Source organism: Aquarana catesbeiana, linkage group LG12, assembly GCF_042186555.1.
Source record: "Aquarana catesbeiana isolate 2022-GZ linkage group LG12, ASM4218655v1, whole genome shotgun sequence".
NCBI lineage: Eukaryota > Metazoa > Chordata > Amphibia > Anura > Ranidae > Aquarana > Aquarana catesbeiana.
In genome coordinates, this window is record NC_133335.1 from 223,593,089 (window position 1) to 223,607,919 (window position 14,831).

The 14,831-nt window shown below is 43.2% G+C and overlaps 1 protein-coding gene across 1 annotated transcript in view; it reads left to right on the forward strand.

Annotated features, from left to right (window-relative positions):
• The first annotated feature begins 3,352 nt into the window (after nt 1–3,352).
• B4GALT5 (beta-1,4-galactosyltransferase 5) overlaps nt 3,353–14,831 on the forward strand; it is a 47,514-nt gene continuing 36,035 nt past the window's right edge. The window contains exon 1 of the mRNA XM_073606765.1: nt 3,353–5,693. Within this exon, the coding sequence (XP_073462866.1) occupies nt 5,588–5,693 (106 nt within the window). The 5' untranslated portion in view covers nt 3,353–5,587. The remainder of the gene's footprint in view (nt 5,694–14,831) is intronic.

The following is a 14,831-nucleotide window of genomic DNA, read 5'->3' on the forward strand; positions in this document are numbered from 1 at the left end:
GTTCCAGAGGATGGGAGAGGCTCTGGAGAAATCCTGGAGACGAGCATGGGAGGAGGAGACGAGGGAGCTTGAGAGTAGGGGGTCTTGAGAAGAGCGGAAAGGACAATTTGGGTGATATTTGGAGACAAGATATCTAATATGTTAATATTCTGGGCATGTATGGTTCAGTGAATTTCTAGGCCAACAGACATTTATTAGCATATCAATGTTGTCCTTATCCTCTATATCTGGAGACCCTCATCACTTGTGAAATGTTACCTTCTCTATATAGGGAGACCCTGATATCTATGTAAAACCTCTTCTCTATAGCTAGAGAGACCCAAATATTCATGGAACATTTCCTTCTCTATGTACAGAGACCCCCCCATACCTGTTGAGCTTTCACTTAACTTTTTTAGAAGACCCCAATATCTGTGGAATTTCCCTCATCTACGTATATCTGGAGATCGTGATGATTCCTTCTTGTATATCAGGATATCCTGATATTTATGCAACATCCCCTCCTCTATATACAAAAACCCTTATTGTCTGTGGAACTTCCCTCTCCTATATCAGGAGAGCTTGGTATCTGAGGACCATCCCCTCCACTATATCTGCAGACCCCCATCACCTGTGGAACATTGCTGCCTCTAAGTATCTGATATCCCCCAAATATATGTAGAACATACCTCCTCTATATTCAGAAACCCTGATTAATGTGGAGCATCCTTTCTTCCATACCTAGAGTCCCCCATCTTCTTTCTCTACACCTCGAGACCTCCATCTTCTGTGGAACATCCTCCACAATTTGTTGTTGCCATGATCTGACTTCCTGTTTGAGGGTTCTCCATGGTCCCACTGTGTGTAGGAACAGCCACCCTCTCTTAAATAGCGTCTTAAATAGCATTTTAGATTTGTGGTGCTCAGATGCAGTTTAGTTCCCACTCTCAGTAGTGAACGTGTGTAGATTCGTTTTGGAGAAAAAGATATTGTTTGGCATACAAAATGATACCCTGTTTCCCCGAAAATAAGACCTAGCGTGATTGTCGGCTATGGCTGCAATATAAGCCCTACCCCCCAAATAAGCCCTAGTTAAAGTCCTTGTAGGTCTTATTTTCAGGGTAGGGCTTATTTTCGGGGAAACAGGGTAGGGCTTATTTGGGGGGTAGGGCTTATATTGCAGCCATCACCGACAATCACACTAGGTCTTATTTTTGGGGAAACAGGGTATGAATGTGACCCCCTTTCTCCTATACTGTATAAAGTTCACACTAGAAGGCGGTGTGGGTAAACCCGCGTTCTGTGTGCGTTTTCTGCACTGCATTCAAAACGCACTGCAGTTGCGATCTGCAGAAGGTGTCAATGTTAAGTTAACGACCCCCCCCCCCGAATGCAGGTCGCATACGCAGTGCATTTGCCCTCAACAGATCGCATGGTATTTTTAGTGCGATGCAGTGCCATTTGAGCTATTCAAAATGAATTGCATGTGAATCCAACAAGAATGCACAGCGCGCTCCTGTGCGATTCATAGCATGAACCAGGCCTGAAAGGAGTGGCTAGGTGGTTAGCACTTCTGCACAGCAGCACTAGGGTCGCAGGTTCAAATCCCAACAACGACACAAACTGCCTAGTGTTTGCATGTTCTCCCTGTGCCTGTGTGGGTTCCCTCCCACACTCCAAAGACATGTTGGTAGATCAATTGGCTCCTGTCTAAATTGGCCCTAGTATATGAGTTAGGGACCTTAGTTTGTAAGCTCCTTGAGGGCAGTGACTGATGTGAATATACACGCACCGGCCCCTTTATTACGTACACCTTGCTAGTACCAGGTTGGACCCCTTTTTACCTTCAGAACTGAATTCGTTCTTCGTGGCATAGATTCAAGAAGGTGTTGGAAACATTCCTCAGAGATTTTGGTCCATGATGACATGATAGCATCACTCAGTTGCTGCAGATTTGTCGGCTGCACATCCATGATGTCAATCTCCCGTTCCATCACATCCCAAGGGTGCTCTATTGGATGAGATGTGGTGAGTGTGGAGGCCATTGGAGTACAGTGACCTCATTGTACAGTGGTGAGATGATTGGAGCTTTGTGACATGGTGCATTATCCTGCTGGAAGGAGCCATCAGAAGATGGGGACACTGTAGTCATAAAGGGATGGAAATGCTCAGCAATAATACTCAGGGAGGCCGTGGCATTAAAACGATGCTCAATTGGTACTAAGGGGCCCAAAGTGTGCCAAGAAAATATCCCCCCCACCATTACACCACCACCACCAGCCAGAACCGGTGATACAAGGCAGGATGGATCCATGCTTTCATTTTTACGCCAAATTCTGACCCCACCATCTGAATGTCGCAGCTGAAATCGAGACTCATCAGACCAGGCAACGCTTTTCCAATCTTCTATTGTCCAATTTTGGTGATCTGTGCGAATTGTAGCCTCAGTTGTAGCCCATCTGTTTCAAGGTTGGATGTGTGGTGCGTTCAAAGATGGTATTCTGCATACCTTGGCTGTAACGAGTGGTTATTTGAGTTACTGATGCCTTTCTATCATCTGGAACCAGTCTGCCCATTCTCCTCTGTCCTTTGACATCAATAAGGCATTTTCCTCCACACAACTGCCACTCACTGGATATTTTCTTTTTTCGCACCATTCTCTGTAAACCCGAGAGATGGTTGTGCGTGAAAATCCCAGTAGATCAGCAGTTTTTGAAATACTCAGACCAGCCCGTCTGGCACCAACAAGCATGCCACGTTCAAAGTCACTTAAAAATCCCCTTTCTTCCCCATTCTGATGCTCGGTTTGAATGTCAGCAAGTCGTCTACACCACGTCTAGATGCCTAAATGCATTGAGTTGCTGCCGTGTGATTGGCTGATTAGCAATTTGTGTTACTAAGCATTTGAACAGATGTACTGTACATAATAAAGTGGGGGTGGGGGGGGTGGGGGGGTAAAAAGGAATAATTGGCCCAACGCGATCACTATCCTAAAATGTGAAATTAACCTTTTATTTATTTTGTTGCTGTGCAAAGCATAAAGATAAAAACAGTAAACCCTAAACTGAGATAAAATGAAGTGTAATTGTAAAAGAGGCATTTGTTCTCCTTTGCAGTAGTGCACGGTGTGTTGCACAGCACACATCTGTCTGTGTTCACTGTGTCCACTATGAATATTCTATTCATCACCTCAACCCATCACGGTGGACAATTGAAACCTTCCTAATAGCATTGATCTGTTGTAGGAGGCAGGGAGAGATCTCTGATTGGCCGCTGTGAGTTTCTGCAGAGGACATAGCTCTGACCTGTCTGCTATCTGCTGCAGCTGGCAGTTTGTAGACAGTCTCTGCCAGAACACACCCACTTCCATGTCTCCTCGCTCCCCCTCCCCAGTCTTCTTTCTTTCCATTCATGAGCTGCTCAGCATTGGACTAGCAGCTAGGGGAACCCCTTTCTCTTGACTGTCCTCCCCTATCACTTTCCTTTCCCAGGAACTGCCCAGATCCCCCTTTGTTCTGGATGCTGCCCACCTGCTGAGGAGTTGCTGCAGACTCCAAAGCCCTCTCTGGGATTACCATTTATTTTATCTCCATCCCTCCAGTTACTCGTGTTTCTACCTCTGCTCTGCAGTACAGCCCCCTTCCTTTCTATCTAGAAGCCCTCGTCATCTGTGGATCTACCTTTACTTCATACATTAAGATCACTGGCACCTCAGAATCTAACATCTCCTCTATATCCAGTAAACCCCCATCATCTACGGATCTACCACCTTTTTCTACATACAGAGACCACCCATCGTCTTTGGATCCAACACCTTTTCTACATCCAGAGACTCTCATCATGTGAAGATCGGTCGTCTCTTCTACATCCAGGGACCCTTGTCATGTGTAGATCTTTCAGAGACCTTCATCATCTGTAGATCTGTCATCTCTTCTACATCTGGAGACCCTCGTCGTGTGTAGATCTTTCATCTCCTCTATATCCAGAGACCTTTGTCATCTGTAGATCTATTGTCTCTTCTATAGACCCCGTTGTCTGTGGATCTACTGTCTCAAAAATCTGATTCTTTATTATCCGTGGACCTACTTTGGCTTTACTATCATTAGAGGTGCTATCATCTGTGGATCTACCATGTCCTTTATATTTAGAGGCTCCCAGTATGTGTGGACCTGCCTTCTCTTATAATCTGAGATACCATCATCGGTGGAATATTCCTTCTTTATATCCGGAGACCCCTGTTATCTGTGGAACATCTCTCCTGCATATATGTAGACCCTCAACATCTGTGGAATATCCCCTCCTCTGTATCTCAAGACCCCTGACATCAGTGGAACTTCCATACTCTATATCTGGAGACTCCTGACATCTGTGAAATATCCTTCTATATCTGGAGAGCCCCATCAACTGTGGAACATCACTTTCCCTAAATACAGAGAACCCAATATCCTATACCAGGAGGCCCCAGTGTCTGTAGAACACCCCAATCCTCTATATACAGAAGTCCTGATATCTGTGGAGCATCTCTTCCTCTATATCTGAAAATCCCAATATCTGTGGAACATTACCTCCACTATATACAGAGACCCCCGAAATCTGTGGAATATTTCCTCCCATACAGAGGCCGCAATATCCGTAGAACATTTCCTTCTCTGAAGGCCCTAATACTTGTGGAACATCTCCTCCTTCATATTTGAAGACTCTGATATTTGTGGGACTTCTCCTCCCCTAAATCTGAAGACTCCAAAATCTGTGGAACATCTCTTCCTCTACATACAGGACCTAAATATCTGTGGCCTCTATGTCAAAAGACCTTTGACATCTGTGGAAAATTCCCCTTCTCTATATACAAAGACCCCAATATCTGTGGAACACCTTCTCCTCTTTATCTGAAGACTGCGATAATTGTGAAACATCTTTTCTTTATCTGAAGGACTCCAAAATCTGTGGAACACATCCTCTATACACAGGGACCCAAATGTCTGTGGAACATCTCCTCTATATCTAAAGGCCCTTGACATTTGTGAAATATCCTCTTCTCTATATACAAGGACCCCAATATCTGTGGAACAATCTTGTCTCTATATACAGGGACCCCGACATCTGTGGAACACCCCCTACTCTATATATAGAGACAGAATATCCCTACTCCATTTATAGAGACAGTGATATCTGTGGAATATCTGTCCTCTATATACAGAGACCCAGATATCTGTAAAAAAAAAAACTCCTCTATATCCATAGACTCTAATATCTTCAAAATATTCCCTCGTTTATATTTGGAGACCCTGAGATCTGTGGAATATTCCCTCCTCTATATCAGGAGACCCCAAAATCTCTGGGATACCCCTCTTCTACATCTGGAGACTCCTTCTTGATTCCAGGAAACATCTGACTATCATTCAATATTAAATACGCACACTCTATGGATGTATCCCCTCCCCCCCATATTACCATGCCCAATAACCTCTAATTCTCAGATATGATCGCCGATTGTTATCCATTGTCACCCTGAGCCCATTAATATGTGGATGTGACCCCCCCTTCCTCTTTCCAGGAACTGCACATTTTCTTTTTTTACATCTCATTTTCGAAGATTCCATATTGTGCCATGAGGAAAATTGCCCGAATTCCAAACCGATCTGTGCTGGCGGTCATTTTTTTCTTCTGCCTGTCCTCTTCTTTTCTTTATTTCATTTATGTGGCTCCAGGAATTGGTAAGAGACATTTATATATACCATTTATGTGTGTGTGTAGATGGATGGATGTTGCTAGTGATAGGGACTTATCTATAACTAGCAGTATGAATGCTATAGTGTAATACAGTGCACTATGCATCACAGAGAGTTGTATTATAAATTACTAGTAGTAAATACACTATGTGACTGTATATGACCCTCTATATGCAGTATACATGATACAGATGAGGGGCTTGGGCAGTGGTGCTCACTAGTGAGGGAGGAGGGTCTACTTGTGAGTTTTTCCGGCAAGTGATATAAAGGGATATTCCAATCCATGGAAAGTCTTCCTCCACCCATAGAGGGGGATGGGAGAGCCTTGAGTACCTCCATATATAGGATTCTTATCAATGCTTCAATGACAGATATAAAAAGAATAGATGGCTCCTCCTATTCGGGTAAAAAAAAAAGATATTTGCACAGGTACAATATAATGATGCTATACAGATGACTCCTCCTCCAGCGTAGGCATAATAATGATGATATGTACATGTCCCAACCCCCCCCCCCCGCGGTTATAGTAATTATATACAGTATAGACAGTGCGCCTCCGCCTATTAAAGTGTAATAATTACGCAGGCACAATAATTATATACTTATGGCTCCTCCCACCTGTGTAGGTATAAAAGTAATTTGTGTTAAAGGTTCCTTCCACCCTGCGGGTGTAAAAAGGATATAGAGATAGTTCCTCCTCCTGCGCATGTGTAATGGTGATTAAGGACAGCTTCTCCCTGCGTAGGTATAATATTATATGTAAAGGTTTCCTGTGTAGTTATAATAATGATATATAGGTGGCTCCTACACCTATTAAGGTGTAATAAATGATAGAGGACTATTACTCTTCTGTGCAAGGGTAATAAGGGTGTATAGATGACTTCTCCCCCTCTGAAGGTGTAATAATGCAATGTAGATGGCCCCTCCCCCTGTGCAGGTGTAATTATAATATATAGATAACTCCTCCCACTGTGTAGGTGTAATAGTTTTATGTAGAAATCTCCCCCCTGTGTAGGTGTAATAATACAATATAGATGGCTCCTCCCCCTGTGCAGGTGTAATTATGAAATGTAATAATTGTAATAGTTTTATGTAGACAACTCCCCCCTGTGCAGGTGTAATAATGATATATAAATGACTCCTCCCTATGTAAAAGTGGAATAATAATATATAGATAGCTCCTTCCCCTATACAAGTCTAATAATGATATATAGGTGGCTCCTACACCTATTAAGGTGTAATAAATTATAGAGGACTATTACTCCTCTGTGCAGGGGTAATAATGGTATATAGATGACTTCACCCCCTCTGAAGGTGTAATAATACAATGTAGATGGCTCCTCCCCCTGCGCAGATGTAATTATGAACTGTAGATAACTCCTCCCCCTGTGCAAGTGTAAACATTTTATGTAGACAACTCCCCCCTGTGCAGGTGTAATAATGATACATACAGTAGATGACTTCTCTGTCCTTGAAGCTGTATGAATGATATGTAGATGTTTCCTTTCCTTGTGCAGGTGTAATAATGATATGTAAATGACTACACCCTATGTAAAAGTGGAATAATAATATATAGATAGCCCCTCCCCCTATACAGGTCTAATAATGTTCTATAGGTGGCGCCTACACCTATTAAGGTGTAATAAATTATAGAGGACTATTACTCCTCTGTGCAGGGGTAATAATGGTATATAGATGACTTCTCCCCCTGTGAAGGTGTAATAGTACAATGTAGATGGCTCCTCCCCCTGTGCAGATGTAAATATGAAATGTAGATAACTCCTCCCCCTGTGCAAGTGTAATAATGATATATAGATGACTTCTTCACCTCTGAAGCAGTAAGAATAATATGTAGATATCTCCTTTCCTTGTGCAGGTGTAATAATAATATATAAATTAATATTCCCTATGTTAAAGTAAAATAATAATATGTAGATAGCATTCCCCTATACAGGTCTAATAATTATATATAGGTGGCTCCTACACCTATTAAGGTGTAATAAATTATAGAGGGATATTACTCCTCTGTGCAAGGCGAATAATGGTATATAGATGTTTTCTGCCCCTCTGAAGGTGTAATAATACAATGTAATTGGCTCCTCCCAGTGTGCAGATGTAATTATGAACTGTAGATAACTCCTCCCCCTGTGCAAGTGTAATAATTTTATGTAGACAACTTCCTCCTGTGCAGTTGTAATAATGATATATAGATGACGTCTCCGCCTCTGAAGCTGTAATAATGATATGTAGATGTTTCCTTTCCTTGTGCAGGTGTAATAATGATATGTAATCCTTTCATGACTAAGCCTATTTTTGACATTTGGTGTTTACAAGTTAAACTCCGTATTTTTTGCTAGAACATTACTTAGAGCCCCCAAACATTATATATATATATTTTTTTAGCAGAGAATCTAGAGAATAAAATGGTGATTGTTGCAATATTTTTTATCACACGGTATTTGTGCAGCGGTGTTTTAAACACAACTTTTTGGGAAAAGGGACACTTTCATGAATTTAAAAAAAAACAGTAAAGTTAGCCCAATTTTTTTGTATAATGTGAAAGATGATGTTACGCCGAGTAAATAGATACCATACATGTCACGCTTTATAATTGCACGCACTCGTGGAATGGCGACAAACTACGGTACCTAAAAATCTCCATAGGCGACGCTTTAAATTTTTTTTACGGTTACCAGGTTAAAGTTACAGAGGAGGTCTAGTGCTAGAATTTTTGCTCTCGCTCTGACGATCGCGGCGATACCTCGACTTTTCTTTGCTGCGCGAGCTCACGGGGATGGGGGCGCTTTAAAAATTTTTTTTTCTTTTTTTATTTCTTTTATTTATTTTTATATTTAAAAATTGTGTTTAAAAAAAAAAAAAAAAAAAAAAAATTTTGATCACTTTTATTGCTGTCACAAGGAATGTAAACATTGACCGTGACAGTAATAGGTGGTGACAGGTATTCTTTGTGGAGGGATCGGGGGTCCCCTCCCGCTCCTCCGGTATAACAGCCTTTTAGCCGCATCGGTTGTTATATTTGGAAAGCCGATCGCCCGCTCTACAAAACGGTATCGGGATGATGCCTGCAGCTGCAGGCATCATCCTGGTATAACCCCCGAAAGCCGAGTTACGCACATCTGCGTACGCTCGGTGGGAAGGGGATAAATTATTCCTCCCTATGTAAATGTTAAATAATAATTATGTAGTTAGCTCCTCCCTAAATGTAGGTGTAATAATGATATTAAATTGCTCCTCCCCTCTATGCAGTTGTAAAAATGATATAGTTTGTATATGACTACTCCCCCTGTGCAGGTCTAATAATATGTAGATGGTCCGTCCCCTGTGAAAGTAAAATAATATGTAGAAGACTTGATATGTTGGTGGCTCCTCGTCTTTTTCCAGGTGTAATAGATGGTTCCTTCACCCATGCATGGAGATGAATACTTTCCTGTTCAAATAAAGGGATTTCATGTTTTTCATGAGAAAGTGTGTTGGTGAAGGTTCTTATATGCAGAGGCCTGAGGCCTGTAAAGGAATCCTCCTCACCCTGAAGTTGTTCTTTCAAGGCAACAACCTTATATTTATTAGTATGACTCCAGCATTTCTGTTATCTGAAGTCAGCACACCTCATGAGCTTTTATTCCTACTGACTGCTTGTCATCTGTCACCAGTTAAATGTTCCTCCTACAAGAATAGAAATACACAGTTTTAAGTGAATGCTCGGGAGTTTTTACATTAATATCTGTCAGCCATGCATAGACATGATGCTGCATCCTGGGCCGGATTTCGGCATAGCCAACATAGGCCAAGGCATAGGGTGGCAAGGCTTCCACTGGCTTTAGACTACCACCCACACGTGTTGATGACTCTCAGTATTATATTTCTTCATATAATAAAAGGTCCTAATTGCTGCTGTCCCTGCATTTGTGTTGGTGAAATAGTGCACTGTATACTCACAGATCCCTTACTCCAAGTCCTTACACCTAGAACCAAACTTTTAGAAGAGTGAAGTGGCAGTTTGCCCAACTCTTTAGCCCCTCTGCCCCCCCGGCCTCAGTGTGCCTTGTGTATGACATATAATAGTGTTAGTGTGATATTAGAGCTAGCCTTCAATTGGGATAGGAGGGAGATGGCAATAGACAGTTGGCCTGGGGGGTAGGAAGTATAAATCTGTCAATGGCTTCATTGGCCTCCAAATAACCTGAGCCAGGTAACTGGGGAGATTTCTGCAGTACAAGGGTAGGCATTTAATGTAACAGGAACACTTATAGTGTGCATTAACCCTTTGGTCGCCACAAGTTTCCTGAGGCTCTCTAGAATGGAGCCCACGAGGATTATCACCCTCTAGAGCAGCCATTCTCAACCTTTTTTAGCCCAGAGGAACCCCTAAATAAATTTCCAGGCCTAGTAACCCTTACTAAATCCAATTAAATGGACCCTTACATCTGTGGTTAGTAGGAATAACACAACACATACAGACAACTACAAAAAAGATCATTGGTGTCATTCTGCTGGCTTTGCCAAGTTTTGTTGGTCCTGGAACTATGGAGGCACCATGAAATGGAAGGGCAACCAGCCACAGTTCAAGGAACCCTTAGCATCCTCTGGAGGAACCCTGGTTGAGAATAGTCGCACTAGAGACACCCTGTAGGTGACCCAGCCTGGCCTGTTCAGAACCCAGCACCTCTATCCAGCCCACTCTACATGCCGGTCTTTGTCCTGTTCTTTTCTCCATATCTAAGACCATGTCCAAAAGTAGGCCCATATTGTTGAATAAACAGTCCACTCAAGGCTTCTTGAAAGCAGCAAACAGACTTTACTGAAATTGATTGTATGAACAAAGAGTCATACAAGGTAAAGACGGCACCACACTTTAATGAGTTGCAAAAATTCTTAATAACACATTGAGAGAGGTGTAAAGAAAAGTGAGACCTGTGTTCTAGCAGTGGGTTACTGAATGTTCTAACGTTCCTCCAAAGAAGAAATAGAATCAGCCTTCCCTTCCAAAATAAGAGAAGTCCTCACACCTCTCTATAAGGGGAAGCCCACATAAAATAGTAACTGATTACTTCCAATTCTTGATGGCTCCCAAGAAAATAATGCTTTTCCTAGACTGAAGGCTGGCAGGGTATCATTGTCACACAACCCGGGGTGAGATGCCAATCTAAAAAGGCTTTACTATAATCACTGCCCAAGTGGTGGAAGTGGAAGAGGTAAGATAAGAGGTGGAAGATTGGTGGGGGGTACAATTCTGATACCTATTAATAGTCACATTTAACTGGAATTTATCAGTAATGTTGAATATGTTTCCCTACTTATCCATATGTAATATAGTCATCTCTTATGTGGCTGAAATGTCAGAAAAATTCAGAAGGATTTTTAGCAAACATTCCATCCCTATGTTTTTCAAGCCAGCAACACACTGAGACAGAAGCTTAGACATATGAAAGACTCGCCAACCACAAGTGAAGTAACTTGGTATATGCAAGTCCAGTGTAGTGAGGAATGCAACGGCCTGTATATTGGGGAGACAAAAGGATGACCAAGAGTAGGAGGGCTAATTCTGCAGGTCATGACATAAAGGTCTTCCTACGGAACTGGTGTCCAACAGTGATGCCCTGCTGCTGTGCTTTGCTATGTAAATGGAACAGCAGAGTGAGAGGAATGGAGGCACAATACTGGAACTGGTGTTGATCATAGACACTGTTCAGATTCAGGGGGGAGCTATAAGTGCAAACCCCCCCCTCCCCCACTGTATATAGCAGATACTCTCAGCAAAGCTTAGAGAGCCCCCAAACTAGAAAAAAAGAAAAACATTTTTGATTAAAGATGAAAAAAAACATAAAAATAATTTGCAGTGCCTGGAGTTGGGCTTTAAGGAGAAGGAACATTTGTTCAAGGTCAGTGACGTGCACATTATGGCCTCTACGTTGAAGTCTGCATTAGACTGGAATAACCATCCCTACACAAGGGTGGGGGCCTAAGACACAATTAGTTACCACTGTATAATGTAATTTTAGTATCTCTGCAGCAACATACCCCATCCTTATTGGCACCAGGGACCGCTTTTGGTGTAGCCAATTTTTCCAGGGGGAGTCACAGAGTCTCACAATACCCCTTTATATCAGCCCCCTTTTACATCACAGCACTGTAAAGGGGCACTACAGCGCCCCTAGCAATCATAGCTCCCCCCCATCACAGTGCCCCTTGCAGTCATGCCCCCCCTATCACAGTACCCACTGCAATCATAGTCCCCCCCATCACAGTGCCCCCTGCAGTCATGTCCCCCCCCTATCACAGTCTTGCTTGCAATCATAGTCCCCCCCATCACAGTGCCCCTTGCAGTCATGCCCCCCCCCCCATCATCACAGTGCACCTTGCAGTCATGCCCCCCCCATCACAGTCCTGCTTGCAGTCATGGTCCCCCCTATCACAGTGCCCCTTGCAGTCATGTCCGACCCCCCCCCCCCCCATCACAGTCCTCCTTGCAGTCATGGTACCCCCATCACAGTCCACCTTGCAGTCTTCTTTAGTAGGCTCCACCATCTTGCTTCCCACAAAGCACATAGAGGTGAAAACAGGCTGAAGTCAATGATCCTGAATATCACTCACATCTTTGCATGTCCTATGAGAGTCATGTATTGGGTCAGCGGCTGGGGGAGTGGTTAGAGATGGAGATGAGGCTGTAACTATTGACTTTTGGAAGAAAGTCACAATCTGTATATCAGTAATAGAGCAGTTTAATTTGCATGTTTTGGGGGAAGGGGTTCCTTTGAAACATCTAATGGAGCAGAATATGAAGGTAACTCTATGCTTAGGGAATATAAAAGTTGTCTATAATAGATTGTTTCATAAGATTAAAAGATTTGTGGCCAGCCTAACAGATGATACAAATGCTGTGTAAAGACTGATCTCTGAACCTCCTTTACATTAGAATGTTAGCTGCATAGGACAGAATGCTCAGTATTATAATAATGATTGCATTATATAGAGTAATAAGGAACAGATTTGTCCCTTTTAAAAGGAAGATTATAGAGATTAATATGGTACAGAATGTTGCCTGTCGGCTCAGTGATGGCAGCTTTACTGGAAGACCTTCACATATGACATTTGGTTGATTACCTTCTGACTTTTCGCTCCACCCCAGGACCTGAGCCAATCCGCTGCTCTTCTATGGTCAATAATACCCACAGATCCAAAGATTCCCCCAGTACAGTCCTTGAGCCACCCTTTCTAAGGTCTATTCCACACACATGGCTCAAAGAAGTCACCAACCTCAGGACCTGAGCCATCTCTTCTAAGGTCTACGCCACACACAGTTCCCAGAGATCCCCCCAGAACCTGATCCATTCCTTCTAAGGTCTACATTACACACAGTTCCAGGAGGTCCCTCACCCCAGGACTTGAGCCTTCCCTCATAAAGTTTACTCCACACATATCTCCAAGGGGTCCCCTGCTCCAGGACATGAGCTATCCATGCTAAGGTCTATTCCACACACACAGCTCCTGGAGTCCCAACACCCCAGGGCCTGAACCAACCCTTCTAAGGTTTATTAAACGCACGTAGCTCCCGGAGGTCCCCATCCCCAGAACCTGAGCCATTCCTTCTAAGGTCTATCACACACACAGCTTTAGAAGGTCCCCCAGTCCAGGACTTAAGCCTTCCCTTCTAAGGTCTACTGAATACAAACCTCCAGCAGGTCCCCCGCCAATGAATTAGTGCTGTGACTTTTAAGGTCTATTTCACAAACAAAGCTCCAGGAGTCCTGCCACCCCAGGGCCCAAATCCATAGTTTCTAAGGCTTATTCCACACACACAGCTCAAAGAATGCCTCCATCCTGGGACCTGAGCCATACCTTCTAAGGTCTATTCCACACACACAGATTCAGGAGTCCTGACACCCCAGAACCTGAGCCATCCCTATGTAAGGTCTATTCCCCATATGCAGGTCCAAGAGTCCCACCATCCAAGGACTTAGGCTATTCTTTATAAAGTCTATTCCACACATACAGCTACAATAGTACCTCCATCTTGGGATCTGAGCCATCCTTCTAAGGTCTAGTCCACATACACACACAAACAGCTTCAACAGGTCTATTCCACACACTCAGCTCCAATAGCCCCCACCCCAGAACCTGAGCTGTCTCTTCTAAGATCTTTTTTTAACACACACACATAGCTTCAGCTGCCCCTCTTCTGGAGTCCCTCTTTCCCAACAGCCTCCGGTTGTCCATCTTATTGGTCTCATGTATGAATTTTGTGGAGGTGGTATCTCCTGTAACGCTTACCCATGACATCTGGCTGTGTAGGGTTAAACCATATTTGATGCCAAGAACAAAAATGTCAAGTATTTCAGTTAACCACCACTGGTGACTGCTTAGTCTTCTTTTTTATTTTTTTTTAGGACTTTTTCCCTTTATTTTTTACCAGGTGATCCTGCCAGTAACACACTTCCTATTCATGAGTGACAACGCTCTCTCACTGTACTGTATCTATGGAATAGCAGTGTTGTTACCCTAGGACAGGGGTCTCCAAAATTTCTAAACAAAAAGGCACATTACTGTCCTTTAGATTTTAGGGGGCTGGACTGTGGCCATCGAGTGTAGAAAATGTTCCAGCATCAGCTGGAGTAAATAATGCCTCTATGGTGTCAGAACAAGGAATTGTGCACGATCATTTGTGATATTGGGAGGAATTGTGCCCCATCGTTGGTGTCATTGGGCTCCATTGTTGGAATCATTGGGAGGAACTGTGCCCCATTTTTGCTGGCAAGGAATTTTGCCCCATTGTTGGTGTCATTGGGAAGAATTGTGCCCCATCATTAGCTTCACTGGAGCCCATTGTTGGTGTCATTGGTAGGAATTGTGCCCCATCATTGGTGTCATTGGAAGGAACTGTGGTGTCATTAGTATGAATTATGCACATTCGTTGGTTTCAGTAAAAAAAATAGTGCCTCATGGGCCGGATAAAAGCAAGCAAAGGGCCACAGTTTGGAGACCATTGCCCTAGGACCTAATATCCTGGATGTGACCAGTCCATCTTTGGGCAAATTTTGGGTCAATATACATATAAGGGACACCTAGTGAGCACTCAGGCTCAGTGTGTGTGGTTGCCACCCCACC